We start from the raw sequence: 18,199 nt of genomic DNA on the forward strand, positions 1-18,199 counted from the left end.
ATAATGTCAAAGTTTTTTAGTTGTGAAAGGGGCAGTTCATCTTGTTCATCCAGTTGTTGTTCGACTTCTGTATTCAATGCAAATCTCGGTTTCAAAAAACAATTTTGAATGGTGTATTCAGTGACATCATTTGTCCAAACTTTTTCCAGTTCAGAGATGCAATCTCTAAGATTAATTGTAACTTCCAAGTTTCTATTTTCTGATAACGCATTGACAGTCATCATTATTATTCTCTTTCGATAATGAAATTTAAAATTTTTAATGATGCCTTGTTCCATCGGCTGGAGTTTTGACGGTACGTTTGGTGGTAAAAATAACTTACATAACTTACACTTAAGTTTGGCAGAAATACTGGCAGGATGTGCCGGACAGTTGTCAGTTACCGACACGATTTTCCTTTTTTTCTTTTGTTATACGCTTGTCTAGTTTTAATATCCATTCTTGAAAAATATCACTTGTCATCCATGCTTTTTTATTAAAGGTGTAGTCAACTGCCAAAGATTTTGTGCCTCTAAAACATCATGGGTTTTTTGATTTTCTAATGACTAAAAGTCTTAATTTTTCACTTCCTGTCATATTTGCTCCAACGAGCACATTTATTCTTTCTTTGCTTTGTTTTCTGCCAAAACATTTATCATCCTTAAAAGCAAGTGTTCTATTCGGTAAACATTTAAGGAATAAACCCATTTCGTCAGCATTAAAAACATCCTTAGGTTCATATTCTTCCAAAATATTCTTTAAGGTATTGTTCCTCCAACTGTTGCAATCTTCTTCACTTACATTAACACTTTCTTCACAAATAACCTTTTCCACAATTCTGTGGCACTTCTTAAATTTATCTAGCCACCCAGTGCTTGCATTAAATTCTTTATGTCCAAGCGACTGTGCAAATTTCAGAGCTTGTTGCTTAATTATTGGGCCCAATATTGGTATATTCTTTTCACGTATCATTTGCACCCATTTTAGAACAGCTTTATCAACACCTTCGTATATACACAACTTAATTCGCTTCTTGTCTGCTCCTCCTTCAATTGCATTTAAAATTGATTCTCGATTTTTTAAAATCGTAGATAAACTGCTTGCAGGTATGCCATATTTCTCCACAACATCTGTTTTCTTAAAATCCTGGTCAATATCATAACAATCTTTGCTTTATCATTAATACTTTAAACACTTTCTCTTCGACATTGTTTCCGCAATTGTAAAAATTACTGGACTGCAGCTCTTGCCGATACATACACCGCAAACTTTGCTCCGCTGGCCATATAGTGAATTGTTAGTACTGCCTATTCAATGATGTTCGCTTGCCAATTCAACAGTATCACGTGACCTTTCCTATCAATCACTTTGAAGAAATATGTGACTTTTTGAATTTCTTTTATTCTGCCTTCATTCATATATACACAAAAGAAAATTTATGATTAATGTCTGCTGTATGTTACTTTTCAGAAAAAAAAATACAAGAACATATAGCCTGTGTGATTGATGACAAATTGTTCTAAAAGAACAAAATAAAATAAAAAAATCATAAATCCATCTACTGGGAGTCCAGTTAGATGAGAATGGACAGATCATATAATGATTGACAGGAAGGTCACATGGAACGGTTGAGGTGAGAAGCGAATGTCACTCAGCAGGCGTTACTAAAAACCGACTATGGTAGCATTCTATGTATTGCCGCCACAGCATGCTAAAGGTTTACCACAGCGAATTTCATTTTCTCCTTAGCCAACATCAATTTACAAATCTACCCTATTTATTGTAAAGTTTATAACCACTTTTAAGAAAACCCATTTGGTTTTATAACTGTAACAAAAATGAAACAAAGACCCTCCTATGGATGTCAATGGCCACAAGTGTTCACTAAAAGGATGATTATTTAATTCCAGATGTTAATGCACAATTTCGGAGGGAAGGAGGCGTATACTTGAGCAGCTATTTAGCAGTAAATGCTTGAAAATCTTCAAAAATGCTTTTACTAATTTTTTTAAAAATTTGTTATAGAGAGACTAACACTTCACTATATGGGGTTAATTTTACATGTAATTTCGTTTCAAGGTGCAATGTTTTGTGAAAAGATTCGTAATATAGAAAAATTCATTAAATAGAAGTTCCATTGTATATGATATCAAATTTATGTTTTGCATCCAGTTCCTTAGTCACTACATCATAGTAACCTACCAGATTGGTTAGACAATACTATCCCTTAACGAATCCATGCTGTAACTGCAATATACCTGCATACCAGTCCGGATGGTCCTGCATTACTTCTTTAACCAGTGACTCCATTATTTTCCCTGGAACGGATCTTGAGCTAACAAGTCTATAATTACTCGTAGTAGTAGTAGTAGTGGCATGTGATGCAAGAAAGCAAATGTATGAGCTTATGCAGCATCAACCAAAAAAAAAAAAAAAAATCACACCATTCCCTCCAAATGCCTGTCCAGTTCCTTCTTAAATTTATTCAACCTATCAGCTTCCACAACGACAGATGGAAGTTTGTTCCAGCAATTAACCACCCGCTGGCTAAAGGCAAATTTCTGCACATTTAATCTACATCTGTCTTTTCTTAATTTGAATTTATGCCCCCTTAGGTTCATAATCTGAACAAGTGGAAGGATCCCATCAGAATTCAGCGTGCTGAACCCATTCAAGGCCTTATACACCTCAATCAGATCACCGCGCAGGTGCCTAGTCTCCAGCCACTGCAATTTGCAGAACTTAAGCCTCTCTTGATAAGAGGATCCCTTCATTCCCCTCACCAATCTTGTTGCCCTTCTCTGTACATGCTCAAGTAAATCTACATCCTTCCTAAAATGAGGCCTCCAGACCTGTACGCAGTACTCAAGGCGTGGCCTGACCATTGCCTTATACAGAGGGATAATCACCTCCTTTTCTCTGCTAGCAAAATTCCTATATATCATTGACAAAACCCCATGACCTGCCCTGGTAGCCTGTCTGCATTGCTCAGAAAACTTCATATCTGCCTGCACAATTACTCCCAGGTCTTTTTCATTTTCTACCACCTTAAGTGTAGTACCACACAGTTGGTATGTTTCTCTGGGGTTACTTCTACCCATATGCAGTACTTTGCATTTGTCAAGGTTAAACTTCAGTTGCCACTTCTTAGCCCATCTGCCCAAATTATCTAGACCCTGTTGCAGTAGCACACTGCCATTACTGTCATTAACAACCCTGCCAACCTTTGTATCATCTGCAAACTTCGACACTAAGCCTGATATACCTTCATCAATATCATTGATAAATATACAAAACAACAGTGGACCCAACACCGAACCCTGTGGGACTTCACTAATAACATTAGTCCACGAAGAGCAGCACCCATTGATTACCACCCTCTGTCTTCTCCCACTTAACCATCCTTTTATCCATTGTAGCAACTTACCCTTAATACCATTTTGCTCCAATTTATACAATAGTCTTCCATGCGCAACAGTGTCAAAAGCTTTCCTGAAATCCAAATATATGATATCAAAATTATTTTTTGCATCCAGTTCCTTTGTAACCACATCATAATAGCCAATCAAATTTGTCAGACAAGACTTTCTCTTAACAACCCCATGCTGTGTCTGAATTATTGCTGCAGTCTTGTCTAGATGATCCTGCAATGCATCTTTAACCAGCGACTCCATTATTTTACCCGGAACAGAAGTTAAACTAACTGGTCTGTAATTACTCGTGTCACCCTTCGATCCCCCTTTGTGAATTGGGGATACATTTGCACATCTCCAGTCCGTGGGAACCTCCCCTGAGTCCAAGGATGCTCTCATAATTATGGCTAAGGGTTTGCTTAGTTGCTTTGCCGTCTCCTTTAATATAACTGGATAGATCCCATCCACCCCTGGTGCTTTTCTTATGTTTAACTTCAACAGTTTCTCTTCCACTTTGCTCTCAGTTATTACAAAATCATTAAGTATCCTGCTACAATTTGATAACCTTCTGCCATTTTCCAACCTTAATAATTCCTCACGTGTGAATGTAGATGCAAAATACTCATTCAGTTTGTTTGCTATCTGAGCAGGATCAACAACAGTCGAACCATCGATGTCAAGTGGACCAATCAGATTCATCCCCTTCCTTTTAGAGTTTATATAAGTAAAGAAATCCTTGCTGTTTTTCTTAGCATCTTTTCCCAAGGATTTCTAGTAATCTGCCTTCGCCTGCCTAACCTCCTTTGTAACTTGGTTACAGATCAGCTTGTAGCTATCATAGGCTTCTGTGTCAAGTATTAATTTGTATGCATCCCATGCATTTTTCTTCTCTGTTACGAGTCTCATTAGTTCATTTGACAACCATTTAGGCCTAAACCTTGAACAATATTTCTTAATAGGTATGAAACTTTTAGTAGCATCCACGATTAATTCCTTGAATGCTTCCCACTTAGAATTTACTGTTGGTAACATCATCAGTTGATTCCACTGTACAGAATTTAAAAACTGTCGGAGACCACTGTACTCGCCTTTACGGAAGCAAAAACCCTTTCCTTTACCCCTGATGGTAATTAAATCTTTAAGTAAATCCCACATCTGTACACTGTGATCACTGCCACCTAGTGGTTCTTTTATCTGCAAATTCCTAATACATGAATGATCACTGCTGATAACCAGATCAAGAGTATTACTTTCTCTGGTTGCCTCTCGAACATGCTGCTGCAGAAAACAATCATCCAATAAATCCACGAAAGTCTTACTAGTGTGTGAGTGCCCAACCCACAAGTTCCAGTCAATATCTGGGAATTTGAAATCCCCCATTATAAGACATTCCGATTTACTAGCCCACTCTATTTCTCTGTACAATTGTTCATTGTACTCATTTGAGTCATTAGGCCTATAACACACTCCTACTCTTATTTTTGCTTTCGCAGTGCTTATGTCACACCAGACTGACTCAACAGTACACTGTTCATCTATATCAACTGGATGCACTTCTTTTGATTTTATGTTTTTCTTAATTAACAGCATAACACCTCCTCCCTTCCTATCCTGTCTATCCTTTCTGTACACATTGTACTCTCTAAATTCCAGTTCGGCATTCCTTATATCAGTGTGACACCATGTCTTTGATATCCCAACAATATCTGCCTTTGATGTCTTGACCAACACTTCAAATTCATCAAATTTATTTACTATACTTCTAACATTGGTATATATGCAAGCATACATGCTCCTTCTCCTATTCTTTGTTACCCTAACACATCCCATATACCCACCTGTTCCACAATGACCGCCACCCATCCCTGAAACCCCCAACACCCCACGCTCCAGGTCGCTACTTATTCTAATAGAAGTTGTGCAAGAATCACCTTCACCTCTGCCTACGGCTACTGTTAAACTATTAGTCCTTGTATCCCCCCAAGCTTATCAGTAATGTCATCTTTTGATCTCCCTTTATGAATTGGAGATACATTTACACATCTCCAGTCCATAGGAATTCCTCCTGAATCCAAGGATGCTCTTATAATTATGTCTAAAGGCTTGCTTACATCCTCTGCTGCCTCTGTTAATATGATTGGATAGTTGCCACCCATTGCAGGTGCTTTTTTTATGTTCAGCTTCAGTATTTCTTCCACTTTCCTTTCAGTTTTCACAAAGTTATTTAGCTCCCCATTGGAGCTTGAGAAACTTCTGGCATTTTCACCCCTAAAGAATTCCTCATGTGTTAATGTAGATGCAAAATACCTATTCAATTTGTCAGCAACTTGACCAGGGTTCTCAACAGTTAACCCATTGACATCAAGTGGCCCAATGTGATGCATCCCCTTCCTTCATACTGTTATTTTATTTATTTATTTTTTTTTTTTGTCCTCGCCTTTTCCCATTATTATATGGGATCAGCGTTTTTATTGTTTTGGCATGCAGTTTTTTTTTTACGGCCGGATGCCCTTCCTGATGCCAACCCTCACCCTTTATCCAGGCTGGGAATATGCGGTGGTCATTCCCTGACCTGCCGCATCCTCCGTATTTGGTGGGTACAGGCTTGAACCCCGGTCTAACTGCTCCTGCCCACCTGGCTATGGAGGCGCCATCTTCCTTCGTACTGTTAATATAAGCATAGAAATCTTTGCTGCTTTTCTTTGCATTCTTTGCCAGAGATTTCTCTTATTTTGCCTTAGCTTACCTAACTGCCTTTGTGACTTGATTATAGACCAATTTATATCTACCATAGGCTTCTGAATCATCTGATAATTTATATGAATCCCATTCACTTTTCTTCTCTTCCACTTATCTTAGTTGTTCATCTGACATCCATTTAGGTCTAACCCTTGAGCAGTATTTCTTCATTGGTATGAAAAGTCTAGTAGCTTCTATAATTACTTCCCTGAATGCTCCCATTTAGAATTTGCTGTTGATAACATCGTCAGTTGGTCCCACTGCATGCAATTTAAAAACTGTCTAAGATCACTGTTGTCACACTTATGAAAGCAAAAGCCTTTCCCTTTACCCTTGACAGTAATTGTCTTTAATTAAATTCAACATTAATACACTGTGATCACTGCCACGCTGTGGGTCTTTTACTTGCAGATTCTTAAGTGTGTGTAAAATCACTGCTGATAACCAGATCAAGAGTATTCTTCCTCTTGTTGCCTCTCTCTAACATTCTGCTGTAGAAAGCAGTCATCCAAGAAATCTACAAAAGTCTTGCTGGTGTGTGAGTGACCAACCCATAAATTCCAGTCAACATCTGGAAAGTTAAAATCTCCCGTTATAAGACATGCTGATTTACTGGCTCACTTTATTTCTCTGTTTAGCTGTTTTGTATACTCATCAAATTCATTAGGCCTATAACATACTTCTACTTTCAATTTTGTTTTCCCAGTGCTTATGTCTCGCCGAACTTACTCAGCATTGCACTAGTCACCTATGTCAACTGGATGCACTGCCTTAGATTTAGTATGCTTCTTAACTAAGAGCATAACCCCTCCACCCCTCCTGTCTTTGACTTTGAAAGTGTTATTGCTTGAATTGGTGATGACTGGGATGAACAAACTGAAAGTTGTGCGTAGAGGCAAAATCAGAGTGCCAATTGTTAGACTTCTCATGTTACTTATTTGATGATGTACAGGCATACCTCGGTTAACGTTACCTCTGATAACGAAGCTTCGATATAACGAAGTCCGCAATTTCAAGCCCCATTTAACATAAAAAAAATATTCCAGTTTAATGTCATCTGAAATCTAAACAAACTGACGAAATTACGGAAACCTTTTGGGCTTCTCGTGGTTGGTTCGAGAAATTTAAAAAACGGGCCAGGGTTCATAGTATAAAATTAACAGGAGAAGCCGCAAATAAGTTTTCAGAAAAACTAAAGGAAATAATTGAACGTGAAAAATTTCCGCCAAATTTGGTGTTCAGTGTTGACGAAAGCAGTTTGTTCTGGAAACGGCTACCAACAAAAAGTTTCATTTCTATTGAAGAAAAACCAGCTGCTGGGTTCAAAGCAGCCAAAGACCGTTTAACGTTACTCTTTGGATCAAATGCCTCTGGCGATTATAAATTAAAATTGTTATTAGTTTACCACTCAGAAAATCCGAGGGCGTTAAAAGGTAACATAAAAATGAATTTACCTGTAATATGGAAAACAAATAGAAAAGCGTGGGTTACCAAGGAGTTATTTACTGATTGGTTTGTTAACCACTTTTGTCCTGAAGTAAAATGGTATTGTCAAAAAAACAACTTTGAAGAAAAAGCTCTTTTGTTGTTAGACAATGCTCCGGGACATCCTACTGATCTTAACACGTTGGACACATGCATTCCTGTCAAAGTTGTTTCTTCCAGCAAACACAACTTCCCTGATTCAACCATTGGATCAGGGAGTGATAGCATCATTTAAAGCTTATCTGCGTTGAACATTAAGCAATTTAACTGAACTAGAGGATAAAGAGGAAATGACAGTTAAAACTTTTTGGAAAAACTACACCATTAAAAAGGCAATTGAAAACATTGATAGTTCTTGGAAAGAAGTCACTAAGAAATGCTTAAATGGAGTTTGGCGCAAAATATGGCCAGAAGTTGTACTAGAAGAAGAAAATAGCATCCAAGAAATTAGAAATGAAGTTATCCAGATGGCTCAATCAATAGGTTTCGAAAATGTCGATGAAGAGGATGTTAGAAATTTATTGAATGCAGAAGATGATGGTTTTTCAGTGGAAGATTTAGAAAACCTTGTTAGCAACGAAGACAAAGATAATGAAGACGAAGTTAAGGAAGTTCCTGCCGAAAAAGTGTTAATAAACAAAGATTTAAAAAGGTGCTTAAATGACATTGAAAACGTTTTAAATTTTTTTTAGTGAAAATGATCCTGATTTAGGAAGAAGTTTTATTTAACGTTAAGCGATCAGTGTTAAATGCAATAACTCCGTATAGGCAATTGTTAAATGAAAGAGAAAAAAAGCATAAGCAATCAACTTTAGACTCATATTTTAAAATGTGATTTCACTTTGTATGTAAGTTGACTGTTTATTTAATAAAGCTTTTCTTTGTTCGGAAAAAAAGCTTTTCATTTTCTTTTCGTAGGAACGTATCCCTATTCTGGCCATAGTATTTTTACCTCTGAAAACGAATTTTCTCTTAACAAAGTAATTTCGTGGAACTCATCCTATTCGTTATTCGAGGTATGCCTGTATCTGTATGAGCAAGTTTGTCTACCTTGGTTGTGTACTAAATTCTTTGATGTTGACCACTTGTTTATCATGCTTCTGAATGGATGGATGTCGAAAACATTGTTTGTTAGAGGTGTCTTTTTCCTTTTAGGTAGAAGTGCATCTGTGCATATTGGCACCAAAAACTCATTCTCTAGGATATTATCTCCTGGAATCAACACATTTGATTTGGTTCCATTTATAATGAATATCTTGTTAAACTTAAGAAGCTTACCGTGAATTCTTTAGTTTTATTTCTAAGACTTCACCGGGATAACTAAAGAATTTACTGTGGTTCCCTCCTGGTTTTTTTTTTTTTTTTTTTTTTTTCCAGGCTCACATTATACAAATGTGACTGAACTAAGGGAATCAAGTCTAGGAGATATGTTATCCTGAGGAAATAAATTGTCAGTTGCTCTCTGTACAGAAGTATCCCTCCCTGGATCTGTTATCTGTTACAGCTACACCTGTAACAGATAACAGGTCTTTGCATTAAAACAAAAAAAAAAAAAAAAAAAAAAATCTCATTATCAGATAGTTTATTACACAAACAAAGACTGGTATGCTTGATTTTGGTCTAGACTGAAAAACTCTGGGGTGCAAGCTTCATCCAGATGAATGTGTCAAGTAATGACTATGTACAAACAAGAGATGTTGTTTCAGTTCTCTCTCCCTCTCACTCACATGGTACTCAACAAACACTCAAGGAAGCTCTCCTAATGTACAGATCACATATAAATTCATAGTTTGCACAGTTTAATGCAGGATGTTCCTTATCAACCACCGTAACGTAATGCATGCAGTTTGACGCTCAAAGACTCTAGTTAATATTTTGTCTCAGTGATGAGAAGGAAGTAATTATTTTCTAATCTTTGTTCTTGTCATATTAGAAATGCTAGCAGTACATTCTATATAAAGAGATGTTGGAATCGGGCTTAAGTGATTTGTTATGTTTTTCCTTTTAAGAAATAAAATTTATTTAAACATGTGGACAAAGTATGAATTATCATGTCTGAGATGTTTCTTAATGGTATTTCATACACAAATACATAAACATTTTAAAAAGTAATGGAATCTATTGCTATGAAACATTTCCATGTACAAAGTTATGTACAGTTGTATGCCAACATAAAATACTGGTTTTCTTACAGAGATTTTACGGAATTAAATTTTGTTTCAGTGTTGAGCTCATGTCACAGGAATTATCAAGTGCTCAGAGATCAGTTGTGTATGCACATCTTGCTTCACACCTCCCGTGTACAAAAGAGACACTACAAAAACGTGCTAAAAAACTGAGATTAGATCAAGAAGATGGAAAGTTGCGTGAGCCCATGCAAAAATTGAAAGATGGTAAGCAGTTCTCAGCCTGTACAGATTATCTTTTTAGGCATTTAGTTAATATATGTCAATTTAGATATTCGTTTATTTATGAAAGGGACTAATAAAATACTTAGCATGGAATATTATTTATATTTAATGCAATCTGCTGTTTTTATCATTTATAGAATTATATATGTGAGAGGAAGAATCATATATAATGAGGGGAGGTTGAAAATTTTCTAGCCTCTCTTAGAAAGAATGGTGGAAAATTGTGAAACCCATTTATTTTTAAACACAGTCCCCATACCATAAGTGACACACTTTCTGGCATGATCCACTAGCTTTTGTAACCTGCTCAAATAAAATTCTGATTTTGGGTCAAACCAGTTGTTGACTGCTCCCTTACAGCATTGTTACTGTTGAATTTCTGTCCTTTATGTTTTTTGAGATTTGGAAATAAAAAATAGTCCAATAGCACCAAATCCGGTGAGTAGTGCAGATACTGTAATAGCTGCAATCCACAGTCATGCTGTGTGCACCAGTGCATTGGTTTGGTGCAAGATGGTTTTGGCTAATTTCCTGTACCTCTTGAACTTCAGTTACTTGTAGAAATGTCTCAGTAGGTTAGAATAATACTGTGCATTGATAGGTGGTACCTTGTTCTAGGAAATCAACCATGATCACTCCTGCATCCCAGAAGATGGATGCCGTGACTTTCCGAGCTGACTTCTCCACTGAACTTTTTAGGAGGGAGAGAAGAGACATGCCTCCACTGTTTCAATTGTTCTTTTGTTTCAGGGTTGAAGTGATGCACTAGTTTCTTCCCTAGTGATATTCTACCCCAGAACTGAGCTTGAGATGCTGCACAATCTCATGACAACACCTCTCTTTTCCACTTTTGATCTATATTCAGTGTTTTAGGGATTCACCTTGAAGAAACCTTTATTCCTAAAACATTCATCACAGTATTGCGAGCTCGCTCGTGGAAGATGTTGAATGTTGTCTCGGTGTGTTTTAGTGTTATTTTGCTATCTTGCATGATTAGGCCATGAATAGCATCTACATTTGCAGATGTTGACATGGTAACAGCCTCACATTTTAGGGTGCATCTTCAGCACTGTCTTTGGAATCTGTATTGGGCTAAAAACTTTTCAGTATCCTTGTATATGTAATGCAGCTATGTTCTGTAAAACTCGTGACAAAATAAAAGATCTGCTGTATGTAACTTATAAGAATCATGAATGTATGCAATAATCCTGGTAATGAAAAAAAAAAAAAAAAAAAAAAAACCATAAATGTGTGCACTCTAAGAGATAACTGGCTAGAATCAGCTAACTTAATAAAGATAGGTAAGGGAAAAGTATCAACACTCTGATAATGAAGAATTTTGTTTATGGTGAATACAGACATAAAAGGCTATGAAATGAATACTCTGGAAGGGTTGATAATTGGAAGGCCAGAAGAAACTTGTTATTACTGGTCTTTTTTTTTATTATTATGTTATTTATTATTATTATTTTTTTATTGTTACCCCAATCATGAATGGTATTGAAACCTATAGTTGTTGTTGTTATTTGGTTTTTAGGAGCATTAGCAACTAAGGCCATATTGCTCCAGAAATATGCGATGGTCATTTCCTGACCTTTCCGCATCCTCCGTATTTGGTGGTCATGGGCTCGAACCCCGGTCTAATCAAGAAGCGTGTGCTACGCGCTGCTGCTCCTGCCCACCTGGCTACGGAGGCGCCCGAAACCTATAGTAAACAATATTGTGTTTAAGTTAAGTTGAAGATGAAAGGTACTTGTTTACATAGGCCTAGAATTGCTGTAGATTGTAATTTTCAGGAAATGCATGAGAAGGATGGTTGTGTCAAAGAACAGAGATAAGAAAACTTAGAGTCCAGTGAGTTTGAAGAAAGTAATTTCACTGAAATTTATTTCATTTTATTTTTATCTATTCATATCTTCTGAATCCAAATCTATTCAAATATATGTTTCATTACTTTTTAGCAGAGGGTAATGTAATTTTCAAAATTCATTCACAATTTATAAGTTAGCAGCACAATCTCTTGTGACCAAAGTGATCTTTTGTGACGGTGATATTGCAAAGACAGCTGTCACTGTAGAAGTGGTAAGAAAATACCATGAAATGTTTGACTCCATTATGTACATATTTCCAATTTGGAAATAAACATAATAATACCGGCGTAGGTTGTTCTAGCTCATCTCCGCATAGGATACAGTCATCTTACACATGCTTTTCTGCTGAGGGCAGATGACTGTCCTATGTGCGAGAACTGCAGCACCATTTTAACTATTCATCACATTTTAACCGTGTGTCCACGTTTTAGACACGAACATGATTTATATTTTACCGTTTTTAGCCATCTGTCTGAGCCTTATACACTGTCAGATTTTATCCGACAATGATCATGTGTCTGCTGTTTTTAGCTTTTTAAAATCAATAAACATTTTTGCTCGTATATAAAATCTACATTTTATTGTGTTTTTTATTGATTTATCTTTTATACCTTTTATACATTTGTAATTATATATTTTGACATGGTGACCTAACTGATTACGTCACTGAAAGTTTAAAATTTTTTTATATATGACCTGGTCTTGGCACATTATAGCCTTAGTTGCTAATGCGCCAATAAAATCCAAACCAACCAACCAACTGGTGTAGGTTTTGAGTGCTTTATTATCTTCAAACAACATAGGTTAAGATATTTCCAGCCAATCCGGGGAGTTACTGCAACAATAAAATCATGTTTCAAGGCGGCCACTGAGCCACCTCAGAAAAGCTCTTTCAAACCCCTTTCTGAGCCACCTCAGAAAACCACCTTTCAAAGAAAAGCAGTTTGCCAACAGAGACAGGGAACTATTATTAATAAATTATTATTACAATTATAATAATTATCATTAACAATTATTATAATTAAATTAATATTAATGCTTTATGGTCTGATGCTGTGCTTTATTTCATTTTATTTCTTTGCTAATTAATCTCTAAGTGATTCACTTAATCACCGAATCCACTAATCAAACAAGTTGGTGCGTAGCATCATTTTAGGGACTACTTCCTTCTTACATAGTAAATCACCGAAATAGGTGAAATGGCATCATGGAACAACATTATAGACTATAAAAGTTTTTAGTGTATACTGTTGCACACCATCTGGCACCTTTCATATTGTGGAAGTTATGATGTATATGTTTCATATACATCATAACTGGGTTGTCACTTATTGTATCACTAGGGTACCTACCCACCCACTGACGAGAGGCCAACAGGCCTCGAAACAGTGCCTTCTGGGTGGTGGTATCTACTGAGAATAAGTAACATTAGTCTTCTCCACTGGTGAAGTGTTGCTTATTTGAGGTAGTGCAATGTCAGGACAACTCATTGTGAAGGCATTCACAATATGAGATATAACAAAAACAATGCCATTTCACCTATTTTGGCAATTTACTACAAATTAAAATGCACTGACTTCTTTATTCGATTAGTGAATTTTTCGTAGTCTTTCAGCCATAAAGCCTTTTTAGTCACAGAATCCACTTAGCATTAGTGGCTATATCTGTTAATGGAAGTGGTCTCTAATTCTTTGAATGAAAATTGTATTGTGAGTATTAAGAAGACATTTTCATATTTTGCCCTCTAAGAAATGAACAGGAGAGAGAGAGAGAGAGAGAGAGAGAGAGAGAGAGAGAGAGAGAGCGCGTGCGCGCGCGCACAAGTCCCCCTTCCTCTTAATAATTCCATACTGACCTTCCTTCTTTTTTGTTGCATTTCTGTTTAAGTAAAACTCTATTATTGGTCTCTGCTACACTAAAATATGCGTGTACAATAATTCCAAAACAAGTGAACAACACTCAAAACACTCATTACAAGTTGTGATTCCAATCACTGAACTACAAACACTTGCATACTGATAAATGATTGATAATAAAGAGGCAGTACAGCCAGCAGTTTATATCATTATGTTGTTCATAATGATTCAAAATAATTTAATAAAAAAGCTAGATATTCAGATATGTTTAACTTATCTGTTTTGGAATCTATATATATTTTTAGCCATTTGCGCACACACACACACACACTGCTTGTTATCCTTTAATGTGTTACCATATGACAAGTTAAACAGGTTTTAGCCAGTGTTATGTAGCAGTTTAATTGTATGCTATACAAGATAAATTTTAACTAAAACAGATTTTAATGTAATGTTTTGCATTGGTAGCAAATTCATATTTACAGTTTCAAATAAATTAATGATGTGTAAATGAAGTCCAGAACTTATTCATAAGTAATGCTTCAGATAACCATCCTGATCATATAAATTTGTTTCTTATGCTGAAAAATGATAACATAATACACATGCTGACTTGAAATGAAATAATAAATGTACTGCAAAAACAGATTTTCTTATAGAGAATATTGAATTTCTGTGTATCATAGAACTAGTACTATGTTAAGAAAATCACTGGTACCTATGCACTTTGCATACACCTATGAGACAAAACATTATGGCCAGCAAGTCATTATGCAAATCGAAGCAACTACAGGTGAACTACTGCACGTGTGCGGGTCGGGACATGGTATAAAAAACACCCGATACTGAGCTCTGTTAATCAATGTCTCTTGTTCTTCAGATGGGAAAGGCAGTGGACTTAAACAAGTTTGAGAAAGGCCAAATTGTAATGGCCAGATGACTGGGTCAGAGTATATCCGAAATGGCACGGCTGATGGGATGCTCGTGGTCAGCTGTGGATAGTACCTACCAAAAATGGTCCAAGGAGGGGAAACCCATGAACTGCTGGCGAGGTGTTGACGACCACGGCTCATCAATGCTCGAGGTGAGCAAAGGCTCTCCTGGATTGTACGTGGCAACAGAAGGGCGATTGTGGTGCAACTCACCGGTAATTGGAATACTGGTGATGGGAGTAATGCGTCACAACACACAGTTCATCAAACCCTGCTGAAAATGGGGCTGCACAGCCACAGGCAGCTCTGAGTGCCCATGCTAACCATGGTTCACTGGTGACAGTGCTAACAATAATGGGCACGCAAGTATCAAATCTGGACCTTGAGTGATTGGAAGAAGATTGTCTGGTCCAATGAATCATGTTTCTTTTTGTACCATGTGGACAGCCGGGTACGTGTGCATCATTTACCTGAGGAAGTGATGGTTCCTGGATGCACTGTGGGATGAAAACAAGCTGGTGGTGGGGGTGTCATGCTTTGGGCGATGTTCTGCTGGGATACCCTGGGTTCAGTCATCCCTGTGCCAGGCACTCTGATGTCTACCACCTATCTAAACATCATTGCTGACCACGTACCCTTTCATGGCAATGGTCTTCCCCTCTGGTGGTGCTGCCTTTCAGCAGGATAATGCACCATGCCACACCACCCGGATTGTTTGCGGAACATGAGGAAGACTTCCAGGTATTTCCCTGGCATCAATCCCGTCGAGCATCTGTGGCATCTCAACCATGGACCTTACAGGAGTTAAAGCATCTGTTGGTTACATATTGGTACCACATACCACAAGACACATTCAGAAATCTTATAGCCTCCATGCCTCACCGAGTACAAGCTGTTTTGGCTGCACGTGGAGGACCAACATCATATTAGGTAGGTGGTCATAATGTTTTGGCTCATCGGTGTATATTTTAATTTTACCTACATATACATATCATCACATGTTAGAACATACCATGTTTAAAAATGTATCATTTTTTTTTGAGTTGTCACATTTTCTGTAAGCACTAGCACCTCATTCCAGCATAGAGCTTTCAAATTTTTGATGGTGGTACAGAAGGATTTTGTGTGTTTAGCAGTACAATTAGGTCCGATGTAGCCATGTGGTCAGGAGCGAGAGTATAGTAGCGCGCGCGCACACACACACACACACTGTTTGAGTGTGATCATGATTGAAGCTCATGACTACTAAATACAGTTAATGTTTGTATTTATGATTTATTGTAAACTGCTTATACCAGAGTATAAACAAGAACATTTTTGTAAAGTCATAAGAATGTCTCTCTTTGGGTTGTCAGTAAAATTTGTAAGGGTAATTTTCAAATTTTATTCCATAAAATAAGTGCAGTTCGGGTTACTAATGACAGAAGGTGTGCAACTCGTGAAATGTTGAAAACATTTTGCTTTCCCACCTAGAAACTCACTATTATTTACAATGTGTAGCATGGCCAAGCAGCTGAGGGGAAATGCTTATATGGCCATCTGCAGATTTATGTGAAATGAAGAAAAGCACCCATGGCAGGTAAAATTTAGTTTGTTGTAGCAATGTCACAGTAACCATATGAAACACTTGTACCACAATGTCACAGCCTGACTGTGTTTACACTCTGACAAGTCAATACGGAGCATTTGCCAAGTTCTTGTTGTTATCAGCAGAATGCCAACAAGATAGCAGGTTATAGAAATATTTAGCTTTTATAATATTAGTATCTGACACCTTATAAATGTTTCAGATAATTGATATCCCAACAAATCATATTGAAAAAGAAAAAAAAAATCGTAAACAGATCCTAAAAATATGTAGAAAAATACCTGAATAGAACAGTATACTTGTATATAGTCACCAGTCCTTTGAAATAATTATTAAAAAATTAGTTCCATTCACATTATACTCGCAATAAAAAGTATATTGAATCATTGTATTAGCTAATGCCACTTTCCATAAGCAAGTGCTTAACACACTGCACTCTTCAGACATTGCATACTTTGATGCCACAATGTTGCGTCATATTTATACTGTGACAGGCCAGTGTGCAAGTGTTAGCCAAGTTCAAGCAAAGAATTAGTACAGTGATCCACAAATGATCACTAAGCATGATTCACAAATACATTTAACCTTTTATACAGTGTTTGGCATCGGACTGTAAAAGTTCTGGTTAGCTTTTTTGTGTGAAGTGTCAAAATTTTAGGATGAAAAAAATGAAAATCATAAACAAACAATTACACTAGTAATTGTTTTGTGTTTTTTTTTTTTTTTTTTATAATTACTCTATATATTTTTACATTAATTTATATTTTGGTGTCAGTGAAATGTTGAACCTCCAGAACATTTGTTGAATAAAAGTTTGCCTCATTTTCTGATTTTATTTGCTTTTGTTTATAATAAACTTAACTTATAATGCTTTATTATCTCAACTTACCTTACCTTCACATCCATGATTTTCTTTAGTTACCATTATCATTTGCCCATATTTTATTTTTCTCATTGCACCAAAAAATGAACACTGGTTGATATCTATAAATTTAAAACTCCACTTTGTTGTGCTGTGAAATTTACAATGACCTAGAATATATATTTAAAATAATCCAAGTGTGCAACTATGGTTGGCCTACATAAAGGCAAGTCCAGCTTATTCTTTTTATGACAGAATTGAGAGGAAGAGGAAAATACAGAAGGGAGAAGTTTCCATTTCATTAATGATATCTGTTTTCTGTTAAAAGGATTGGCTTCTTGATTATAAGATATATTCTTGTCTAATTGTTATAAGGTAATTTTTTCTGAGAAACAAGGCTCTTTCTGAGAAACAAGGCTCTCAGAAAGAGCCTTGTTTCTGGTTCTAAACCAGTTTTGGATAAATTCTTCCTATTTTATTATGTTGCTTGTTTCTTTTATAATAAGATTGTAAAGTCTGAGCCATCATTAGTTCGTTATTCACCTTCTATAAAAATATAAAAGAAACAAGCAACATAATAAAATAAAATAGGAAGTACTTTTGACTGTTAATTGCCCTAAACAAATAGCTATATTGTTTTACCTCATTTTCAGTAGCTTTGAACTAGTAGTAAAAGGATTGATAGTTTACTAAAGGACACCCTGTCTTGGTAATTTTCCTTAAATTTTGTAGCAGATATAAAAATTCATTTTTAAGGCAATCTTTGACTGTATTTTTCCTACATTTCTTGCTCATTTAATTCTAAATAAAATGTTGTTATGAAAGATGCACAGGTAAATGTTATATATTGAGTGAAAAAACATGAGCCAACTTAACAAGGGCATAAAGGAGCTGACATGATTATGGTTGCTGGATTTTTAAATAATGGGAAGATATCAGAATGCTAATTATGTAATTTAACTTTAGAGAATCAAGTATTGAATTGTGAACCAAATATATTGCAATTGACTAATATAAAATAGGATCAAAAGTTAAATGATTGAATTATTATTCAGAAATAAAG

The 18,199-nt window shown here is 36.2% G+C and overlaps 1 protein-coding gene across 1 annotated transcript in view; it reads left to right on the forward strand.

The window, feature by feature from the left end:
- The window catches only part of LOC150088116 (ubinuclein-1-like), a 195,229-nt gene that overhangs the window by 135,044 nt on the left and 41,986 nt on the right, over nucleotides 1-18,199 (forward strand). Inside the window, exon 8 of the mRNA XM_090370027.1 lies at nucleotides 9,840-10,009. Within this exon, the coding sequence (XP_090226153.1) occupies nucleotides 9,840-10,009 (170 nt within the window). The remainder of the gene's footprint in view (nucleotides 1-9,839; nucleotides 10,010-18,199) is intronic.

Source organism: Mastigoproctus giganteus, chromosome 3, assembly GCF_048544385.1.
Source record: "Mastigoproctus giganteus isolate SK-2022 chromosome 3, ASM4854438v1, whole genome shotgun sequence".
Classification (NCBI taxonomy): domain Eukaryota; kingdom Metazoa; phylum Arthropoda; class Arachnida; order Uropygi; family Thelyphonidae; genus Mastigoproctus; species Mastigoproctus giganteus.